Source organism: Xenopus tropicalis, chromosome 10 (assembly GCF_000004195.4).
Source record: "Xenopus tropicalis strain Nigerian chromosome 10, UCB_Xtro_10.0, whole genome shotgun sequence".
NCBI classification, from domain to species: domain Eukaryota; kingdom Metazoa; phylum Chordata; class Amphibia; order Anura; family Pipidae; genus Xenopus; species Xenopus tropicalis.
The window spans coordinates 19728146-19748479 of NC_030686.2; the positions used below are offsets into that span (position 1 = coordinate 19728146).

General features: G+C 41.0%; 2 protein-coding genes across 16 annotated transcripts in view; one reads left to right on the plus strand and one right to left on the minus strand.

Moving 5' to 3' along the window:
• snx21 (sorting nexin family member 21) overlaps positions 1 to 13489 on the plus strand; it is a 26424-nt gene extending 12935 nt beyond the window's left edge. Inside the window, exons 1-4 of one of the 15 annotated variants that reach the window (XM_012952517.3) lie at positions 6951 to 7139; positions 9313 to 9535; positions 9651 to 9820; positions 11029 to 13290. In XM_012952517.3, coding sequence (XP_012807971.2) covers positions 7086 to 7139; positions 9313 to 9535; positions 9651 to 9820; positions 11029 to 11709 — 1128 coding nt within the window. In that variant the 5' untranslated portion in view covers positions 6951 to 7085 and the 3' untranslated portion in view covers positions 11710 to 13290. 15 annotated transcript variants of the gene reach the window in all.
• On the minus strand, positions 11816 to 20259 carry acot8 (acyl-CoA thioesterase 8). The gene is made up of 6 exons (XM_002932510.5): positions 20074 to 20259; positions 19115 to 19251; positions 18728 to 18953; positions 15386 to 15543; positions 12930 to 13121; positions 11816 to 12088 (listed from the first exon to the last, which is right to left on the minus strand). The coding sequence occupies exons 1-6, from the start codon at positions 20193 to 20195 to the stop codon at positions 11970 to 11972; spliced, it is 954 nt and encodes a 317-aa protein (XP_002932556.1). The 5' UTR covers positions 20196 to 20259; the 3' UTR covers positions 11816 to 11969.
• Between the last annotated feature and the right edge of the window lie 75 nt (positions 20260 to 20334).

Below are 20334 nucleotides of genomic sequence, written 5' to 3' on the forward strand. Positions count from 1 at the left end.
GGCCCGCGACACCCCTCTGTGTGGCCCCCCACCTGTCTGGCTGCTTTGATGGCTTACTCTTGTGTAAGATTTAAATGGTATCAGTACTGAGATTAACTGCCCCCCCTGCATGGTTCTCACCTCAGATTCAGGCTGTAATCAGGCTGTATTGTTTAAATATGTAATCCCCTGTGTTGTTCACACCTTTTAATCTCTGCATTGTTCACCCCCTGCATTGTTCACACCTCAGGCTCAGGCTGTAATCACCCCCATTGTTCCCCTGTTCACACCTCTGGAGCAGTAGAAACCCACAAATAATCCCTGCACTCTACAAAAAGAACATATACTGAGGTGGTACTGCAATTAAAACGTTTTTTAATATATAGTTATTGTGCAGACTGTAGGAGCAGTGCCAGCATTGTGTCACTGTAGGCTGACTGTGTGTGCCATACACACACAGGCAGGGTAGGGCAAGCAGAGTATGGCACACACAGGCAGAGTATGGCACACACAGGCCAAGTATGGCACAAACCAGCCAAGAATGGCACACACAGTGAAAGTATGGCACACAGGCAGGGTAGGGCAGGCAGAGTATGGCACACACAGGCAGGTTAGAGAAGGCAGAGTATGGCACACACAGGCAGGGTAGGGAAGGCAGAGTATGGCACACACAGGCAGGGTAGGGAAGACAGAGTATGGCACACACAGGCAGGGTAGGGCAGGCAGAGTATGGCACACACAGGCAGGGTAGGGCAGGCAGAGTATGGCAGGTTTTTGCTGTACTACAACCATTAATATGGGTATGGTCATGTGATAACATGGGTGTGGTTTCAAGTGGGTGCGGTTTCAAAAAGGGGAGTGGTCAAAACTGGCTTCCATTATCGGCCCTCCACCACGTAGGTCGGAAAAATTCCGGCCCTCGGTACAACAGAAGTTGGACAGCACTGCTGTATACCATTGTCTGTTAAACTTTTTACAATCCCTGTCTGTTTAAATTTATGGTGAAGTGCTGCATAATTTGCTGGCACTATATACATAAATGACGATGATCTATCAGAGTTTTCTGAAACTTCTGAACTTTGCTTTTTTCATCTAAATATTTTCTTTTTCAAGTAATTCTCTATATGCAAAAGTACAGTCAGGGCAGTTACTTTAAATTTCAGTTACAGACTAGTTTCACCCTTCTAATGGAACATGGAACTTTCACCATCAATGAATAAAAGGCAGATTTGGCCCCCTACTAGCCAATCCTGGACTGGCAACCTGTCAGTTTTGACAAATGCCAGAGGGACTGCTGTAAGATGCCATAGACAGTCACTATTTATTGGGCTGGGGGGGGTGGTTGTTTGGGCCTCTGTGTACTGTAAATCCCAGTCTGGACCTGCTGCTACCTTATATGTGCAGCCAGGGGCATAACCCTGCACAAAATAGAGGGTGACCTGTGTCCCCCCCAATCACAGACCCCATTTCCCCCACTTGTGGTGACCTGCCCTCTCTATACATACATTTAAAAATGTTTTCCTTTATTTCTGCACTAATAAAACAGTGCCTTGTACTTAACGGTAACAAAGTTGCATCAACCCATATTGGTGGCAAAACAATCCTATTAGGTTTATTTAATGTTATTAAATTGTTTTTAGCAGACTTAAAAGTGTAGTGATTCAAATTACAGAATGATCCTTTATGGAGAAAAGCCAATCCCAAGCATCCCATATAACAGATCCTATACATGTATAATCTTTATAAAGAGCTGCATAAATGTGTTGGTGCTTTATAAATAATGCATGCTAAAAAAAATAACTGAGTTCTGATCAGCAGCTACCATGGCTGAGCATTAAAAACCAGTAGCTGAGCTTTAACCTATAGGGTTTCACTCCTTGCCATGTGCTGTGCTTAATAGGATAATGAAGTTATAAGAAAATAGCAGTATAGTAACCCTTTATGGCAATGCTGTGTGGTTTACTGCAGTTAGTGAAAGCTATGAAAGCTAAGTGTAAATCTCTTGCTGCAGATATTAGTAGAAAGCTCACTTTCAGTGTGAATTGCTGCCTGAGCGACTAGAATAAAATAGGCCTGTACCATAAAAGGGGCTATGTGAGGTCGTCTGGGAGCCAGAATTAGTGAAGGGTGGTGAGATAACATGTGTGCAGACATTCTAGGACTAAATATATATGTCACTATGCATTTGAATATTCAACAAATAAACATGACGAACACATAGGCACACAAGCCCATATTGATAAAATGATATAGGAAATATATATACAGTGGTGTGAAAAACTATTTGCCCCCTTCCTGATTTCTTATTCTTTTGCATGTTTGTTACACTTAAATGTTTCTGCTCATCAAAAACCGTTAACTATTAGTCAAAGATAACATAATTGAACACAAAATGCAGTTTTAAAATGAAGGTTTACGTTATTAAGGGAGAAAAAAAACTCCAAATCTACATGGCCCTGTGTGAAAAAGTTATTGCCCCCCTTGTTAAAAAATAACTTAACTGTGGTTTATCAATTTCAATTTTCAATTTCAATATCAATTTCTGTAGTCACCCCCAGGCCTGATTACTACCACACCTGTTTCAATCAAGAAATCACTTAAATAGGAGCTACCTGACACAGAGAAGTAGACCAAAAGCACCTCAAAAGCTAGACATCATGCCAAGATCCAAAGAAATTCAGGAACAAATGAGAACAAAAGTAATTGAGATCTATCAGTCTGGTAAAGGTTATAAAGCCATTTCTAAAGCTTTGGGACTCCAGCGAACCACAGTGAGAGCCATTATCCACAAATGGCAAAAACATGGAACAGTGGTGAACCTTCCCAGGAGTGGCCGGCCGACCAAAATTACCCCAAGAGCGCAGAGACAACTCATCCGAGAGGCCACAAAAGACCCCAGGACAACATCTAAAGAACTGCAGGCCTCACTTGCCTCAATTAAGGTCAGTGTTCAAGACTCCACCATAAGAAAGAGACTGGGCAAAAACGGCCTGCATGGCAGATTTCCAAGGCGCAAACCACTTTTAAGCAAAAAGAACATTATGGCTTGTCTCAATTTTGCTAAAAAACATCTCAATGATTGCCAAGACTTTTGAGAAAATACCTTGTGGACCGACGAGACAAAAGTTGAACTTTTTGGAAGGTGCGTGTCCCGTTACATCTGGCGTAAAAGTAACACAGCATTTCAGAAAAAGAACATCATACCAACAGTAAAATATGGTGGTGGTAGTGTGATGGTCTGGGGTTGTTTTGCTGCTTCAGGACCTGGAAGGCTTGCTGTGATAGATGGAACCATGAATTCTACTGTCTACCAAAAAATCCTGAAGGAGAATGTCCGGCCATCTGTTCGTCAACTCAAGCTGAAGCGATCTTGGGTGCTGCAGCAGGACAATGACCCAAAACACACCAGCAAATCCACCTCTGAATGGCTGAAGAAAAACAAAATGAAGACTTTGGAGTGGCCTAGTCAAAGTCCTGACCTGAATCCTATTGAGATGTAGTGGCATGACCTTAAAAAGGCGGTTCATGCTAGAAAACCCTCAAATAAAGCTGAATTACAACAATTCTGCAAAGATGAGTGGGCCAAAATTCCTCCAGAGCGCTGTAAAAGACTCGTTGCAAGTTATCGCAAACGCTTGATTGCAGTTATTGCTGCTAAGGGTGGCCCAACCAGTTATTAGGTTCAGGGGGCAATTACTTTTTCACACAGGGCCATGTAGGTTTGGATTTTTTTTCTCCCTAAATAATAAAAACCCTCATTTAAAAACTGCATTTTGTGTTTACTTGTGTTATCTTTGACTAATAGTTAAATGTGTTTGATGATCAGAAACATTTTGTGTGACAAACATGCAAAAGAATAAGAAATCAGGAAGGGGGCAAATAGTTTTTCACACCACTGTATATATATATATATACACACAGATACTCACCCATTATCAATATATACAGGGCATTAAGACATTCTCCACATTAAGCTATCAAGAAATGCCAGTCCTACACTTATTCATTAAGAATTCTACTGCTTCAATATACCTTTAACAAAGGGACTAAGTTTTACCTGCAACTTACTTTCTTTCAAGGTAAATATATATTCAAGCAGTAGAATTCTTCATCGTGGGGTGCTAGAGCCGGAACTAGGGGTAAGCATAAGTGTGCCAGGACCCTCTCAGATAACTCTGCTACCTCCTATAAATTTGGCCCTGTGTCTCAAGCTTGCCCAATGGTGAGCAGGCGAGTTGCACACAGGATGAGGAGGGAAGTGGAAGTTGCATGGGGTGAATTGCTAAGCGGAGGGGAGTAGTTGATGAGCAGCCTGTTACAATGCTGTAAATGATGGGGGTAACTTACATTCCAGCTAGTGTCACAAATTGTGTTTTTGTGCCAAAATGTGCCCCATGTGAGCACTGACAGGCAGGTGCTGTGTCTGTAAGTACATTCTAAAGTATACAGGGGATAATGTTTTCCAGAGACGACAATGTTGCCAAAATGGAAGCTGGGGGATTGTAGCGGGCATACTATGCTGCTGAAAAATTGTACATCTTGTGCCATCCCTAGAACTGACATCATTGCACAGTGACATACGTACACGCTCTTTTAAATTCTCTAATTGCTCACCTGAGAAACTGGAAAACCTAGGGAAATTATGTATGGAGATAGGAGACCAGGGCCAAAACTGGGGAACTCATGGGAAAATCAGAGGGGTGTGTGATTTTCTCTTCTGGCATACAGTGGATATAAAAAGTCTACATACCCCTGGTAAAATGTCAGGTTCCTGTGCTGTACAAAAATGAGACAAAGATAAATCATTTCAGAACTTTTTCCACCTTTAATGTGACCTATAAAATGTACTCAATTGAAAAACAAACTGAAATCTTTTAGGTGGAGGGAAGAAAACCAAAAAAACTAAAATAATGTGGTTGCACACCCTCTTCTAACTGGGGATGTAGCTGTGTTCAGAATTAAGCAATCACATTCAAAATCATGTTAAATAGGAGTCAGACCTGCCATCAATTAAAGTGCCTCTGATTAACCTCAAATAAAGTTCAGCTGCTCTAGTTGGCCTTTCCTGACATTTTTTTAGTCGCATCCCACAGCAAAAGCCATGGTCCCCAGAGAGCTTCCAAAGCGTCAGAGGGATCTCATTGTTAAAAGATATCAGTCAGGAAAAGGGTACAAAAGAATTTCCAAGGCATTAGATATACCATGGAACACAGTGAAGACAGTCATCATCAAGTGGAGAAAATATGGCACTACAGTGACATTACCAAGAACTGGACGTCCCTCCAAAATTGATGAAAAGACGAAAAGAAAACTGGTCAGGGAGGCTATCAAGAGGCCTACAGCAATATTAAAGGAGCTGCAGGAATATCTGGCAAGTATTGGCTGTGTGGTACATGTGACAACATATCTCCCATATGTCTGGGCTATGGGATAGAGTGGCAAGACAAAAGCCTTTTCTTACAAAGAAAAACATCCAAGCCAGGCTACATTTTGCAAAAACACATCTGGAGTCTCCCAAAAGCATGTGGGAAAAGGTGTTATGGTCTGATGAAACCAAAGTTGAACTTTGTGGCCATAATTCCAAAACATATGTAACATCACCAAAAGAACACCATACCCACAGTGAAGCATGGTGGTGGCAGCATCATGCTTTGGGGCTGTTTTTCTTCAGCTGGAACTGGGGCCTTAGTTAAGATAGAGGGAATTATGAACAGTTCCAAATACCAGTCAGTATTGGCACAAAACCTTCAGGCTTCTGCTAGAAAGCTGAACATGAGGAGGAACTTCATCTTTCAGCATGACAACGACCCAAAGCATACATCCAAATCAACAAAGGAATGGATTCACTGGAAGAAGATTAAAGTTTTGGAATGGCCCAGCCAGAGCCCAGACCTGAATCCGATTGAAAATCTGTGGGGTAATCTGAAGAGGGCTGTGCACAGGAGATGCCCTTGCAATCTGAAAGATTTGGAGTGTTTCTGCAAAGAAGAGTGGGCAAATCTTGGAAATTAAAAATGTGCCATGCTGATAGACTCATACCCAAAAAGTCTGAGTGCTGTAATAAAATCAAAAGGTGCTTCAACAAAGTATTAGTTTAAGGGGGTGCACACCTATGCAACCACATTATTTTAGTTTTTTTGGTTTTCTTCCCTCCACCTAAAAGATTTCAGTTTTTTTTTTCAATTGAGTGGTACAGTTTATAGGTCACATTAAAGGTGGAAAAAGTTCTGAAATGATTTATCTTTGTCTCATTTTTGTACAGCGCAGGAACCTGACATTTTATCAGGGGTGTATAGACTTTTTATATCCACTGTACATGCAAAACGTGACACTAGCTTCAATTGCCAGGGATAGTGTTGGGTAGGTCTAGACTCTGAGGACTCTGTGTACTTGAAAATGCCAGGGCCTATTTTCAATCCTGGTCCAGGCCTGATGGCGCTTGTCATGAGAACACCCAAGGTTGCGAATTTTTTTAAATTCACCCCTCTTTATATAGGGAATAGTATACCCTGCTGTAAAATATTAGAATTTTATAAGTCACAGAAGAATTCAATGACCATAAAGAGGCAAACAGCTGCAGACCAAGTGCTTTTTACAGATTATGTCTTTTTTTTTATATCCTCATACAGCATACATACAGCAGCAAATATTTTTTATACCCTATAACTTTCAGTAGTCATGTGACACATTAAGGGACATACCTAAGCACTGATGACGAACACTGACATCACTAAGCATTTACAAAGTGTATATATTACAGGTTAGTGTATCCTGAGTATTACCAATGTTAATAGGTCAAATGCGTTTGCACTAGTGCTTAATGCATCTATTACGATACTGCCAGGTGTTTCAGAGACCATGGAAATTAGGGACGTTTGGTAACCATGTAGGCAAACATGTCAATAAATAGGGAGTCAAAACTATATCCAGAAGGCAGCTTGGATATGAACATTACTGAATGAGTCGGTTGCTTTCCCAAAATGAATTTGTGTAACATACGTAGCATTTGTGTGAAGAGTACAATATTCACACATACTCAGATATAAAATCACACTACATTTAGATTAACAAGCAATTCAAGCCTATACGCAATCACAGTGGGCGGAATGTCGAAACCGGAAGTGGGTGCAGATCGAGGACCGCGAAGCCACAGAGCGGAAGTGAGTGAGTTCTGAGGGCGCTGTATACATTGTTGCGCCTGCGTTTGATGCATAGGTGGGAGGGGGCGTTTTCAATTATGGGTTTGTGTAACATAGGTGTAGAGGTGCGAGTTGCAGGAAATTCCAAAAGGTCCCATTATGCCAGCATTGTGAGTTGTAGTTCTGCTGTAAACTGTTATAACGCCACAGTCCCAATTCAGTTGTATCAAGCTTTGTGATACGTAGCCTTAATTCTATTGACTGAGCCGACTGAGATTGCATTACATAGTGTTAAATATAGGAATGTGCATGGACGTTACCAAGTTTGGAAGCTACGTGGGGGTGGTGGGTAAGTAGTTGAACCTTCCAGAGCAGATATCAGGGGGGTAGTACAGAGTGCAATTGGCCTGTAATGATTATTAGATATGTTTACTGTCCAAACTGTAGCTGCCCACCTATGGCTGCTGGGAGTTGTACTTAAATAACAGCTGGTAGGTAATAGGTTAAAGCTACCTCCATTGCTTGCATCCTCAGATTAGTTCCCCAGCTCCCCTGCAGTGCCTCAAGGCGAGTTGGGGAAATCGTAGCAATGCGTATGCCATCCCGCTGGCGATTTACATTCTTACCGGTGGGATGGCATTGCAGGGAGATTAGTCACCAACGGCAACAAAGATTTGTTCGGGGGGCGACTAATCTACCCGTCTGCGACTTGGAAGCACAAGGGTTAATGGGCATGTAGATAGGTTAATTAGACATGCTGTTTATTTTGGGCTTCTGGGTATTCTGTGTTTCAGGCATGGGATCTGTCTTTGGAAATGATAATAACTTGATCAAATAAGTTCCCCCAGGTTGTGTTAATACATTGGGCTGGACCAAGAAAGTCTCCTGTGTATGTGAAATCTCCCCCTCTGTATGGTGGTAAACAGGTTAAGACATAGGATCCAGCATGTATTTTTGGGTTTCTCCCCCACCACCCCCTGCAGTTTTACAGTTATTCCCCCCTTATCTCATAACAAGAGTACACAGGAGTTGCTGCAGTCATCCATTTGTAGTATGGATGCACCGAACCCACCAAGCATATTCTGCCGAATCCCGAACTGCATCCTTATTAGCAGCGTGTGGCAAAATTTTTTCCCCCCCTACCATTTAACCTACCCGAATGCTTATTTGCGTATGCTAATTTAGGATTTGGTTTACCCGGGACAGTGGATTCTGCCAAAACCGAATACTAAAAAAAAAAAAAAAAAAAAAAAAAAAGGCTGGATTCAGCCCGAATCCTGAACCATTCGGTGCATCCCTAGTTTGTAGTTTTAGGCTTTTGCCACACTGGGCTGTTTTTCCACTTGTATCCCTTTGGGGATGGCATAACTACCATTCAGTCAACCTTGTTGTTCACAAGCCCATCAATTTATCTAAAATACAGAAGAGAAATATACATCTTGTAAAGTATACCTTTTTAAATAGTACTTAGTGATGTCAATTCTGATACGTGACTGAAATGTTTATTATAATAAAAATTAGAGGTTACCTGTAAAAAAAGCACTCAGTCTTTTTTCAACCCCTATAAACCTATACAAGCTGTTTAATAATTGTTAGTAAAAAAATTCTCATCAATTTCCTTTAAATAGATGGTAGGGTTAGAACATAAATTACCAAATGCAAAGTACATTCCTTATGTGTATTTTTAGTACTTCTACATATGTGTGGATGCAACTGTAACACACACCCCCTGCAGGACTATTTTCCATATACTTCAGTAGAACAGGGACCTCTAGTGGCCATTAATAGATGGTGCTGCTCTATGCAGCTCTCATTGACTTGCATCAACTCGGATTTATAGAGCGAGTGTTCTGTGAATAAGATACATCCTTGTATTTTACAATCTCAAAGTTTTCACAGGGTAAACCTACTTATCAGCACTAGAGTTACACGTGTGGGTCATGGACAATGCTGGAAGCTGGGGTCTCTCCTAATGCATATTTGAGGCCTTGTTTTTTTTGCACATCTCAAGACATCCAAAGACATTTGTGTCACAGCCTTTGGCCAAGTACATACACTTCTTAAAAAAGTGAGCAGGATCTGGGGGGTGGGGGTTAATGTCCATCGATGCTCAGTGGCCTCCTTTCATAATGGATATATATACAGTACTTTCTTCTGTTCTGGAGACTGTACTTAATATATTTTTTTTGTATAGCAGATGGCCTCCAAACTTCTTCAGAGGTTACGGTCAACACCTTTAAAGGAGGAGAGAGGTCCTGGTCCCCCAGATGAACCACCAGAGAGTGCTGAGCTAGTGGATGACACAGAGGGACTGTCTCTTCGACTGAGTGGCACTCTCAGCCTAAGTGAAGACAGCCTTGCCTCCCAAGAGAGCGATGGAATGGGTACCAGTTATTTGGGATCAGATGGGCATGGAGGTAGGTAAAAGTATTGCTGTTGGGACAAGTGTGGAATCTAATTAAACAATTGGTTATAGACCATTACTTTACTGGCTGCAAGGAGAAGGCTAGCTACCTGCAATAATATTGTCAGTATTACCTCTTACAGAAAGCAAATCCCAGGATGAAAATAGTTCATATACATTACTGACCAAGCAGCTAAGAGAAATGTGGGAACGTTCCCAGAATGTGCGTATCCCCATAAGGCTGACTTTTGAAGTGACAGATGCAAATATTGTGCAAGATGCCCATGCCAAGTATGTGGTGAGTAAATTAAAAATATAGTACATTCATCTAGCTAAAGGAACCTTAGTTGTTCTTTTACAATGACTGTAATGCTTGTATTATGACATCAATGTATACTGATGTTTCCTTGCCTAGGAGAGCTTTTGTCATTTTTAACATGATTCAAGTGTCCATGGGCATAAAGAATTCATTTCTTTTTCAGTTTTGGTTATATAACTTTTTTACAATAAAACAGCATGGGGGTGTGGCCTTATGCTGGCCACACTCCATTTGCATATGTCTAAGGCTCAGTCTCGGCCAGCGGAAAAATGAGAATAAGCCCCTCAGCTGGCATTTTTGTATGACTAAAGCTGATGCCACAGGGGGCTGATTCTCTGTGAAAAAAACTTCCCTCCATTAGCCCTCTTACCTCTAACGCAAGAGTTTGCATTTTAGAGCCAATATCTGTTGTGTGTGCCTGCACCTGGGCCAACATAATGCTTGCAGGTGCAGGCAAGGTAGGGGGCTGATCCTCTGCTTGCATTTTTCTGCTGGCCCAGAATCAGCCTGTGTGGCATCTCCCTAAAACAATTAGGGAGAAGAAGCAAACGGAATACACATCTTTCTTTATTTGCTCAGGGCCTGTACACAGGAAAGAAAGCTATGCTTCACTTATGACTCTCCAAGCACTAGGCATAATTAAAGTGAAGTAAATTTACAAAAACTGCCTTCCTGAGCACTTTTGCAGCTTACTTTTTCTAAATATGTAATTTTTGAGAAGCAGGCATCACTAGTTAGAAGCCTTCTGTGCAGGAAGCCCTCCATTCCAACCCTGTCAGTTGGTGGTAAGCAAAAGCATCCCTAAACCTAGAGCAGTGCATTTGCAACAGATGCTGAGCCCTTTACTCTGTTCCTGTAGAGGCCAGTACAGTGAAATAAGATGAAGCATTGGTGTTCCCTTGGTGAAGATGTTACCTATGTAGGATCCATTATATTGGTGAAACTAATCCCTGGACCACTCTCCTTTCAGAGGTGGAAAATTGCTTTTGGTGGTGACAGAGAAAAAGCTCAGGGGAGCATTTTTTGCATCCTTTATTCTTTAACATATACCACCCCTTCCCATTTTATTGACCATTCATTGTTCTATACATGTCCACTCAATTTTTGATATAGCTAAATACTCTACATAAATTCAGAATGTCTGCCATTACCATGTTTTTACCATATGTTGTATCTCTCTTTATCAGTTATACACCATCTACTTGTTGCAAACTGGCCAGTATGATCCTTCTCCTGCCTACATCTCCTGCCGATATTCTGACCTATATCATCTAAAGAGGCGCCTACTTGCACTTTTCCCTTCAGAAATGCGAGGGGTTTCCTTTCCTTGCAAACGTGTACGCAAAAACTTCACTCCTGAGACGATTGCAAAGCGCAGCCGTGCCTTTGAGCAGTTCCTCTGCCACGTGGCTTCTCTGCCTGCCCTACGCGCATCATCTGCATTCCTTAACTTTTTTTACCTTAGAGATATACAGAAGGCACAGGCGCTGACCTGCGCAGGACTCTACAAACTAGCACTTCCCATCTGGACCAACAGTTGGCGTCTACAAGAAAAGCTGTGCCCCTCTGGGCCCTCTACACATAGATTGCTGGTGCTAGCAGGACTGGTGGTTTGCCATCAGGAGCTGGATACACTGGAAGAGGCTCAGGCATTCAGTGAACGGGCTGTAGCTTTATTGCAGGATGCACAGGACAAGCACATTTCTTTGCTGGTGCCCTTTCTTAATGCACATATCCAGCTGTCATGGAGAGTGGGTATAGACAAGAGAGAGTCTGAAGCTTTATTACAGAGGCTGCAGGAAACTGGGCACTACAATCATAATGTGCCCAGTCTTAAGGAGTTTCTTGTTAAAGAGACAATCAGTTGATGAGGCAATGTCACTAAGGCAAACAGAGGAGCCATCATTATCTAGTGGCAACATTTGCAGTTAACACCTCTGGTTTTGAGGTTCAAAAACACCACTATGCTAGTAATCTGTTAGAAATAATCATTTATTTATTTTACAGTTCATACAATTAGCATAAATTATTTACAAGTCAGTTAATTAATGTTTAGTGCCAGAACAGACGTGGGGGATCTCCAGGAAACTTGATTTTGTTTCTGTCAAAAGTACAGTGGATTTTGTGCTTACAACTTGCTTTGTGATTGATCTTTCCGCACACGGAAAACTCCTTCCTGGGCGCATGTGACAGCCAGAACACCGTCTCTGCGCCACAGACGACCTTGAACAAGCCCACGACTGTTCCCTGTATGGACCAATAAACTATTACAGACTGTAAAACAAAACTTTAGGCATACTCTGTTGTGTAGAACAGTTATATAATATAACAGGCAGCACATAATTAGGGAATGTTGGCCTGTTGCCCTGAAGCTGTTCCTGAAGGACAAATTCAAAATGTAACTAAACAAATTGTAACTAAATTGTATGACCACAGGGGCTTTTTGATCTTATTCAGACAGTCCTCTCTGCTTTCTTTTAATTTAGTCAAATTGAATTGCTCCTTAAAAACTTAGCAAAAAACTTGGGGTTGTACCTGTTGTCTATTGTGAGTGGGATGCTGACAACGTCAGACATCTTCGTTAGATACAGACAGGTGCATAATGTTATATTTTTGATAATTTGATGCTGGTAACCACAGGTACACAGCAAAATGAAGAGTATACCTTCAGCCTAAATTATCCACCTGATGATGCTGAATGCTACCAATATTCTCTGTATAAACATTTGTGTAAACATTGTTTAGAAGGTGTAGTCCTTAAAACACACTATGATCTTTTATTCTTCTACATCAGTGCTGTCCAACTAGCGGCCCACGCCACCCCCCCCCCGTGTGGTTTTGCTGCACTACCACCATTGTGATAAAATGGGTGTGGTTTGAAGTGGGTGTGGTTTAAAGGGGGGAGTGGTCAAAACTGGCTTCCATTAGCGGCCCTCCACCATGTATGTGAGAGAAATTCCGGGCCTCGGCACCGCAGAAGTTGGACAGCACTGTTCTACATAATCCCACCTAGAATTTAACAATGCTAAATTGCTCTCTGTTATTGAATTGTGAACAAATATTTTATTACCAGCTCCCCTAAACTTACCAGCCCAGTGGCTCTCGCACTCATAGAGCATCCATTCATCAGCCCTGAAGGGTGAGTGGAACCACATGGAGTGGTCAAGAGATGCCATAAATTGCATGCGGTACTGCAGATAGGGAAGCAAAGCTGTGCCAAGAAAGGAGTAGTCTGAGATATATGCAGCTACACAGCAGTGCAGCCGCATATCTCCAGGGCCTAAAGGTTTCAATAAAAAAAGGGGAAGGAAAAACACAGGACAATAAGGGAAACATCAGTATTTTTAATTAAAAAATTCACCTTTTTATACCACTATTTTTTCAGTATTTACAGGTTGTAACATTTATATTCAGGCCAAAGCTCCAATAAAGAACTATTTTAAGACTCATGGAAGCAGCTTCTTTCTTTAGGAATAGCCAAAGTCCAGTACTGGAATATATGTACTGTACATTAAAGGGATCTGTTATGCAGTAACCTGTTATCCAAAAAGTTCAGAATTATGGAAATGCCATTTCCCATACAGTTCATTTGAAGCAAAACATTCTAAATAATTTCCTTTTTCTCTGTAATAATAAAATAGTAGCTTATACTTTATGGTATCTAAGCTGCATGAATCCATATTGGTGGCAAAACAATCCTATTAGAGTGGAAATTATTTTTCGCAGATACGGTATGGGGATCCACATTATGAAAAGTTGCCTTATCCGGAAAACAAGCATTTTGGATAATAGATCATAATCCTGTATTACCCATGTACCCAAGTGCTACTGTACAAAAAATTACCTATACCTTTACTCAGTAGTTTTAGGAATACATAGGTAATGGGAAAATACTCTGACAAGGGACCTTGGAAACAGAAGTATGTATTACAGTATCTGCCTGTAAATCTTGCTACATATCTTCTGCTCGCTCAGTTCCCCCTCCCTCCATTTAGAATTAGCCTTGGCGAATGGAGCATGTAAACTTTAAAGCTGCTGTACTTCTAGAGAAATAGTATCGGTCTGTAGGACAGGACAGACTGAAGGGGCTATGCGCACATGCGCCTTTAGAACAGGAAGAAAGTTAATGATGACGTCAAGCAGAGAAAATGACCACCGGGTGGAACCCTTAAAGGGGACATATCATGTAAAAATTAAGAATGTACCAGTGAATTATACTCCTCTAAACATAGAAGGATTGTTCTTAAGGTGATACTGACACGAAAAAACTACTTTTCAAAATATGAATATACATAAAAAACTACCTATAGGTCGTGTTGATGGTTTTTCGCTGACAGGTTTGGTTTTGTAGGTAATTGTTACTTGAAGTTCCTAAACCTGACTGTTTTGCCAACCTGACTGTCCCTTCCCAACCTGTCAGTTATTGCTTCTAATGCTTACAGACAAATATGGCAAAATTATAAAGTTCTTGCAAAGACAATGTTATGATAGATGTAAAAAAAGATTTACTTTCTGGTGTCAGTATCTCTTTAAAGTTTTTCGGACTGATTTATTGAGAAATTCCCCAAAAACCCTACTAGTCCCGACCATCTGTTCCATTTCCTGCTGGTTAAATTGCTGCAGGGCTGTGATTGGCTATCCCCCTCCTACTGTGTTTCTGGCAGGGACCGTTAGGACACACTGACCCTTCATTTAAAGCACTGACAGAGACCTGAGAGGATCTATAAGGAGCTCCAATAAAGGGGCCATTTTTGCAGACAGTTTTCAATTTTAGCCCAAAGTGAAACAAGTGCCATATATTATTCATAATTGCCTACAAAATAAGGATTATTACTATTCTTTTTTTAGTATTCTAACACGTTTTAAGGTAAAATAAGATTTACACATCTTTTAAACAAGCATGGTTTTTTTTTTCAATTAGTGCTATATAATGACAAAAAATATATGCATTTTGGGTCCTATTTATTGTGCTAATTTTTAGCTAAGGTGATATTAGATGTATACTGTCCTTTTACAGGTATGGGATCCATGATCCGGAAACCCCTTATCCAGAAAGCTCTGAATTACAGAAAGACAATTACCCACAGACTCCATTGCTATAAATGATTTCTATAAATGATTTCCTCTGTAATAATAAAACAATACCTTGTACTTCATCCCAACTCAGATATAATTAATATTTATTGGAGGCAAAACAATCCTATTGGGTTTAATGTTTAAAGGAAAATTATACCTCCAGAATGAACTTAATCAACAGACAGTGTATATCATATTAAGTGGCCTATTAAAAAATCTTACCAAACTGGAATCTACATATCAATAAATATTGCCCTTTTACATCTTTTCCATGAAGCCACCATTTTGTGATGGTCTGTGTGCTGCCTCAGAAACCACCTGACAGAAAATAATGCAGCTCATACTGCAACAGGAAGTAGTGTGGGAGTAAAAAAAAACTTTTAATTGGCTTATGGGGCCTAAGATGTGGAGCTACCTCGATTTATACATCATATCTGCCATGTGCTTGACAGTTTGCCCATCTCTTACCAATGACTCCTTGGGCTCGCACCCAGAACATCTGGCGAGGTTCCTGCGGGATCCGATGGAACATGTCAGGAGGATTGATAGGTTTAATCTCAATAGGGACCTCTTGTGCAAGGAGTTTGTTCAGACCCATTCTGTGTTTCTCCACCAGTGAGGGGTCACTGTAGAAAAGATACATCACCTCATTTAACCACCTTCAAATGACAGAACTAATGCTCTACTAAATATGCATTACATATATAGTAAAAACAAAATACCCCCCTTTGTTCAATATGAATAGGGCTTGTGCTAAATATTGTTTTAAACAGATAAATCTATGTTTTGTTTTTTCTTACGCTAAACAGGGCAAACAGGAACTTCAGCTACTCAATGTTTGGTCCTTGCAAGATAAATATATATAAGATTTCTCAGGAAATCATGGCAGTCTGACCAATGTCCTAACTCCTTTTTATCTATTCAGATAATATTTATACCCAACTGAATGAGCTTATGTAAAAGCACTTTAGCATTGTCAACAAATCAAAAAATAAACTTTGGTTCCAGAACTTTTCTGCCATCTTGCCATTGGGAGCTGCAGTGTCAATAATAGGTATGCGCTGAATCCAGTATTTTTAGATTCAGGCAAATTACACCCCTAATTTGCATATCAAAATTACAGTAAGGTAGGGTTCAAAATGAACTATGTGCAGAATTTTTTGTATTCATGTGACCAAAAGTCACATGATTTTTTGGGATTCGGTGTGTCCCTAGTCAATAATATTGATACATTCAAAACTTATATTGAGTACCCCCTAGGTGCCTTCACAATGTACAAAATACTCCCTTCATAGTGTGTAAAAAATGTTTAAAGGGTAACCCTTTTGAAATAAAAAATAACAAATGTGGTATAAAGGTGATACCTTTATTGGCTAACTAAGATAACCATAGCAAGCTTTCAGAACATTTTAGTTCCTTTTTCAAGCTGATTACAAAGAAGCTGTGGTGCTCGCTGATATATATACAACATTCAGCTCATAGATCAAATAACCAGAAAAAAAGAATATCTGTGTGGAAGGTGTTAACAAAGTCATATAAATTAATGAAAACTTTCAACTCTCTGGAGAAGGGACTGAACCTGGGCCTTGGATTTATGGCAAATTGTATAGATTAAGAACTGCCTGCACCCAGCCAGAAATACCAACATCTGTAGAGACACTGGGCCAGTTAATCACATGGAATTCCATTCACTTCACTTCAGTAACTTACCTTAATTTATATCAAGTCACTTTGATCCACATTATCCTGTACCTTATCTGTTTGTATCTGTTTGTCCCTTGCAGCCCCCCCCCCCCCCCCGTTTATATGACTTTGTTAACACCTTCCACACAGATATTCTTTTTTTCTGGTTATTTGATCTATGAGCTGAATGTTGTATATATACAGTGGCTTGCAAAAGTATTCGGCCCCCTTGAACTTTTCCACATTTTGTCACATTACAGCCACAAACATGAATCAATTTTATTGGAATTCCATGTGAAAGACCAAAACAAAGTGGTGTACATGTGAGAAGTGGAAGGAAAATCATACATGATTCCAAACATTTTTTACAAATAAATAACTGCAAAGTGGGGTGTGCGTAATTATTCAGCCCCCTGAGTCAATACTTTGTAGAACCACCTTTTGCTGCAATTACAGCTGCCAGGCTTTTAGGGTATGTCTCTACCAGCTTTGCACATCTAGAGACTGAAATCCTTGCCCATTCTTCTTTGCAAAACAGCTCCAGCTCAGTCAGATTAGATGGACAGCGTTTGGGAACAGCAGTTTTCAGATCTTGCCACAGATTCTCCATTGGATTTAGATCTGGACTGTGACTGGGCCATTCTAACACATGGATATGTTTTGTTTTAAACCATTCCATTGTTGCCCTGGCTTTATGTTTAGGGTCGTTGTCCTGCTGGAAGGTGAACCTCCGCCCCAGTCTCAAGTCTTTTGCAGACTCCAAGAAGTTTTCTTCCAAGATTGCCCTGTATTTGGCTCCATCCATCTTCCCATCAACTCTGACCAGCTTCCCTGTCCCTGCTGAAGAGAAGCACCCCCAGAGCATGATGCTGCCACCACCAAATGTGACAGTGGGGATGGTGTGTTCAGAGTGATGTGCAGTGTTAGTTTTCCACCATACATAGCGATTTGCATTTTGGCCAAAAAGTTCCATTTTGGTCTCATCTGACCAGAGCACCTTCTTCCACATGTTTGCTGTGTCCCCCACATGGCTTGTGGCAAACTGCAAACGGGACTTCTTATGGTTTTCTGTTAACAATGGCTTTCTTCTTGCCACTCTTCCATAAAGGCCAACTTTGTGCAGTGCATGACTAATAGTTGTCCTATGGACAGATTCCCCTACCTGAGCTGTAGATCTCTGCAGCTCGTCCAGAGTCACCATGGGCCTCTTGGCTGCATTTCTGATCAGTGCTCTCCTTGTTCGGCCTGTGAGTTTAGGTGGATGGCCTTGTCTTGGTAGGTTTACAGTTGTGTCATACTCCTTCCATTTCTGAATGATCGCTTGAACAGTGCTCCGTGGGATGTTCAAGGCTTTGGAAATCTTTTTGTAGCCTAAGCCTGCTTTAAATTTCTCTATAACTTTATCCCTGACCTGTCTGGTGTGTTCTTTGGACTTCATGGTGTTGTTGCTCCCAATATTATATGAGGCCGTCACAGAGCAGCTGTATTTGTACTGACATTAGATTACACACAGGGGCACTCTATTTAGTCATTAGCACTCATCAGGCAATGTCTATGGGCAACTCACTGCACTCAGACCAAAGGGGGCTGAATAATTACGCACACCCCACTTTGCAGTTATTTATTTGTAAAAAATGTTTGGAATCATGAATGATTTTCGTTCCAGTTCTCACGTGTACACCACTTTGTATTGGTCTTTCACGTGGAATTCCAATAAAATTGATTCATGTTTGTGGCTGTAATGTGACAAAATGTGGAAAAGTTCAAGGGGGCTGAATACTTTTGCACGCCACTGTATCAGCGAGCACCACAGCTTCTTTGTAATCAGCTTGAAAAAGGAACTAAAATGTTCTGAAAGCTTGCTATGGTTATCTTAGTTAGCCAATAAAGGTATCACCTTTATACCACTTTTGTTATTTTTTATTTCAAAAGGGTTACCCTGTAAACATTTTTTGACTGGCTAACACGGTACATCACCTTTTCCTGCATTCATAGTGTGTACAAAGGTTTTTCAGCTGTATACCGAAATCAGAGCACAGTCTCCCATACCTCCCTAAGCAGTGCTTGTTAATATCCAGTTAAAGTACCACAAAGCTGCATTCACTACTGTGGAAAAGACATACTTACCGTAAGTACTTTTGAATAAGTTCTTCCCGGGTCAGGAGTTCCTCTGGTGGAGGTACAGTAGGTATGCTGAACTGGTGCTGGATGGGGCTCTCCTGGAATTGATGGAAGGAGGCCTGGCATGTCAGAATAGGCACCCCATGCTGAATTGCCTTGACAGAGCGCACACTAAAGCTGCGTCCGTCTCGAGTCCTCTCCACCTGGTACAGCACTGGAATCTTGGGGTCCCCTGATAAGGTGCAGAATAAGGAAAAGTTGATAGAGTCAGCGCAAAAGCATATATTCTTCCCCTGAAGTCTCTCAGCATCTCTCTATCAAGAAGTATTGTTCATCAACAGCTGGGCATTAAATTCAGATTTGTATCTTTAACCCTTTAAACTGAGAAATTACCTGCACGCACAAAGTAACAATGCAAAGAGTGAACGTTGACATCCTCGCTGACAGAGCTCGCTGCTGCTACCAGAGCCTGACCCACTATCTGACCCCCAAACAGCCTTTGAGTCAGTGGCACCCAGTGATGGGAACCTCTGCAATGAGAAAATTATAGTGGTTTAACAGAGGTTAGAGAGGTTTAACAAACAGCAATTTAACTGCCACAGATATCACAGTGATAAATAAAGGACAAGTGTTACTCCCTATCAAGTCTCTTGGCTGCAGTTGTTGCCTAGTGCCTTCTGTTTCAAACTTAGCACTGCTACACCTATTGACAGACAGTTGCATCTGATTCGTGTCAAAGTGCAAGAGCAATTCTGTCAATTTTAACACGCCACCCACAATTGCTTCAGGCACATATTCCCCGTTGTGACCGCAGTGGCGCTGGAATCATGGGAAAAAATGCTGCACTGCATCAGACATTGCACTTTTCACACTGCAGGTAAGCAAATAACACCTATGCAGTAGCATAACTAGCCACTTCTTTAGTGAACTCATCACTTTGTGCTATAAATATATATATACAGTATATATATACAGGAAATTACAATTCACTCTTTCCTATGGTCACTCATTTCTCAAGTAATAATGACACAAAAAAACAACTTATTAAAATATGAATCTTCATAAAAAGTTACCTATAGGTCATGTTGACCATTCTTTGCTGATAGGGCTGCTTTTGTAAGTAATTGTTCCTTAAAATTCCTAAACCTGACTGTTCCTTCTCAGACTGTCAGTAAAAGTTTCTAATGCTAACAGACTCCTGCTGCACAAATATGGCAGCCCCCTCATAGAGGAACATAGGGGATTAGATAGGTAGTTTAAAAGCATCAGACATATACATTTATGGCAAAATTCTCTCTAACTTCTGCCTTATTCTCCCAACCCCCCCTTCCCTTTGTAGGAGGTACAATCACCTAAAAAGATCTTTATCCAGGGGCTCCAAGTTCAAGACACTGGTCACTAGAATGCTCCTTAGATCTGATGGGTTAGCTTTTGCTGGCTCTGGTAAATCATCCGGTTGCAAGGAAGCTGCCATGTTTTTGCTATCATGTGACTGCCTGTGCTAGCCCATGTGACTGAACCTTGATCCTTAGTCAGGAAGTAAAGGGAACTAAAGCTTCGTCACATGTTGGTTAGCAGGAAATGAGACAAAGAGAGAGAGGGGGTGGTGAACA

Bases quoted from the DNA above. Each gene is read 5' to 3' on its own strand.
- acot8 (XM_002932510.5), bottom strand. From the start codon at position 20,195: ATGGCAGCTTCCTTGCAACCGGATGATTTACCAGAGCCAGCAAAAGCT. The intron at 15,544-18,727 runs GTAAGTATGTCT...TCTTTTCTACAG, and splicing joins CTTATTCAAAAGTACTTACG to TGACCCCTCACTGGTGGAGA. The intron at 13,122-15,385 runs GTAAGAGATGGG...TGAAACCTTTAG, and splicing joins GCGAGCCCAAGGAGTCATTG to GCCCTGGAGATATGCGGCTG.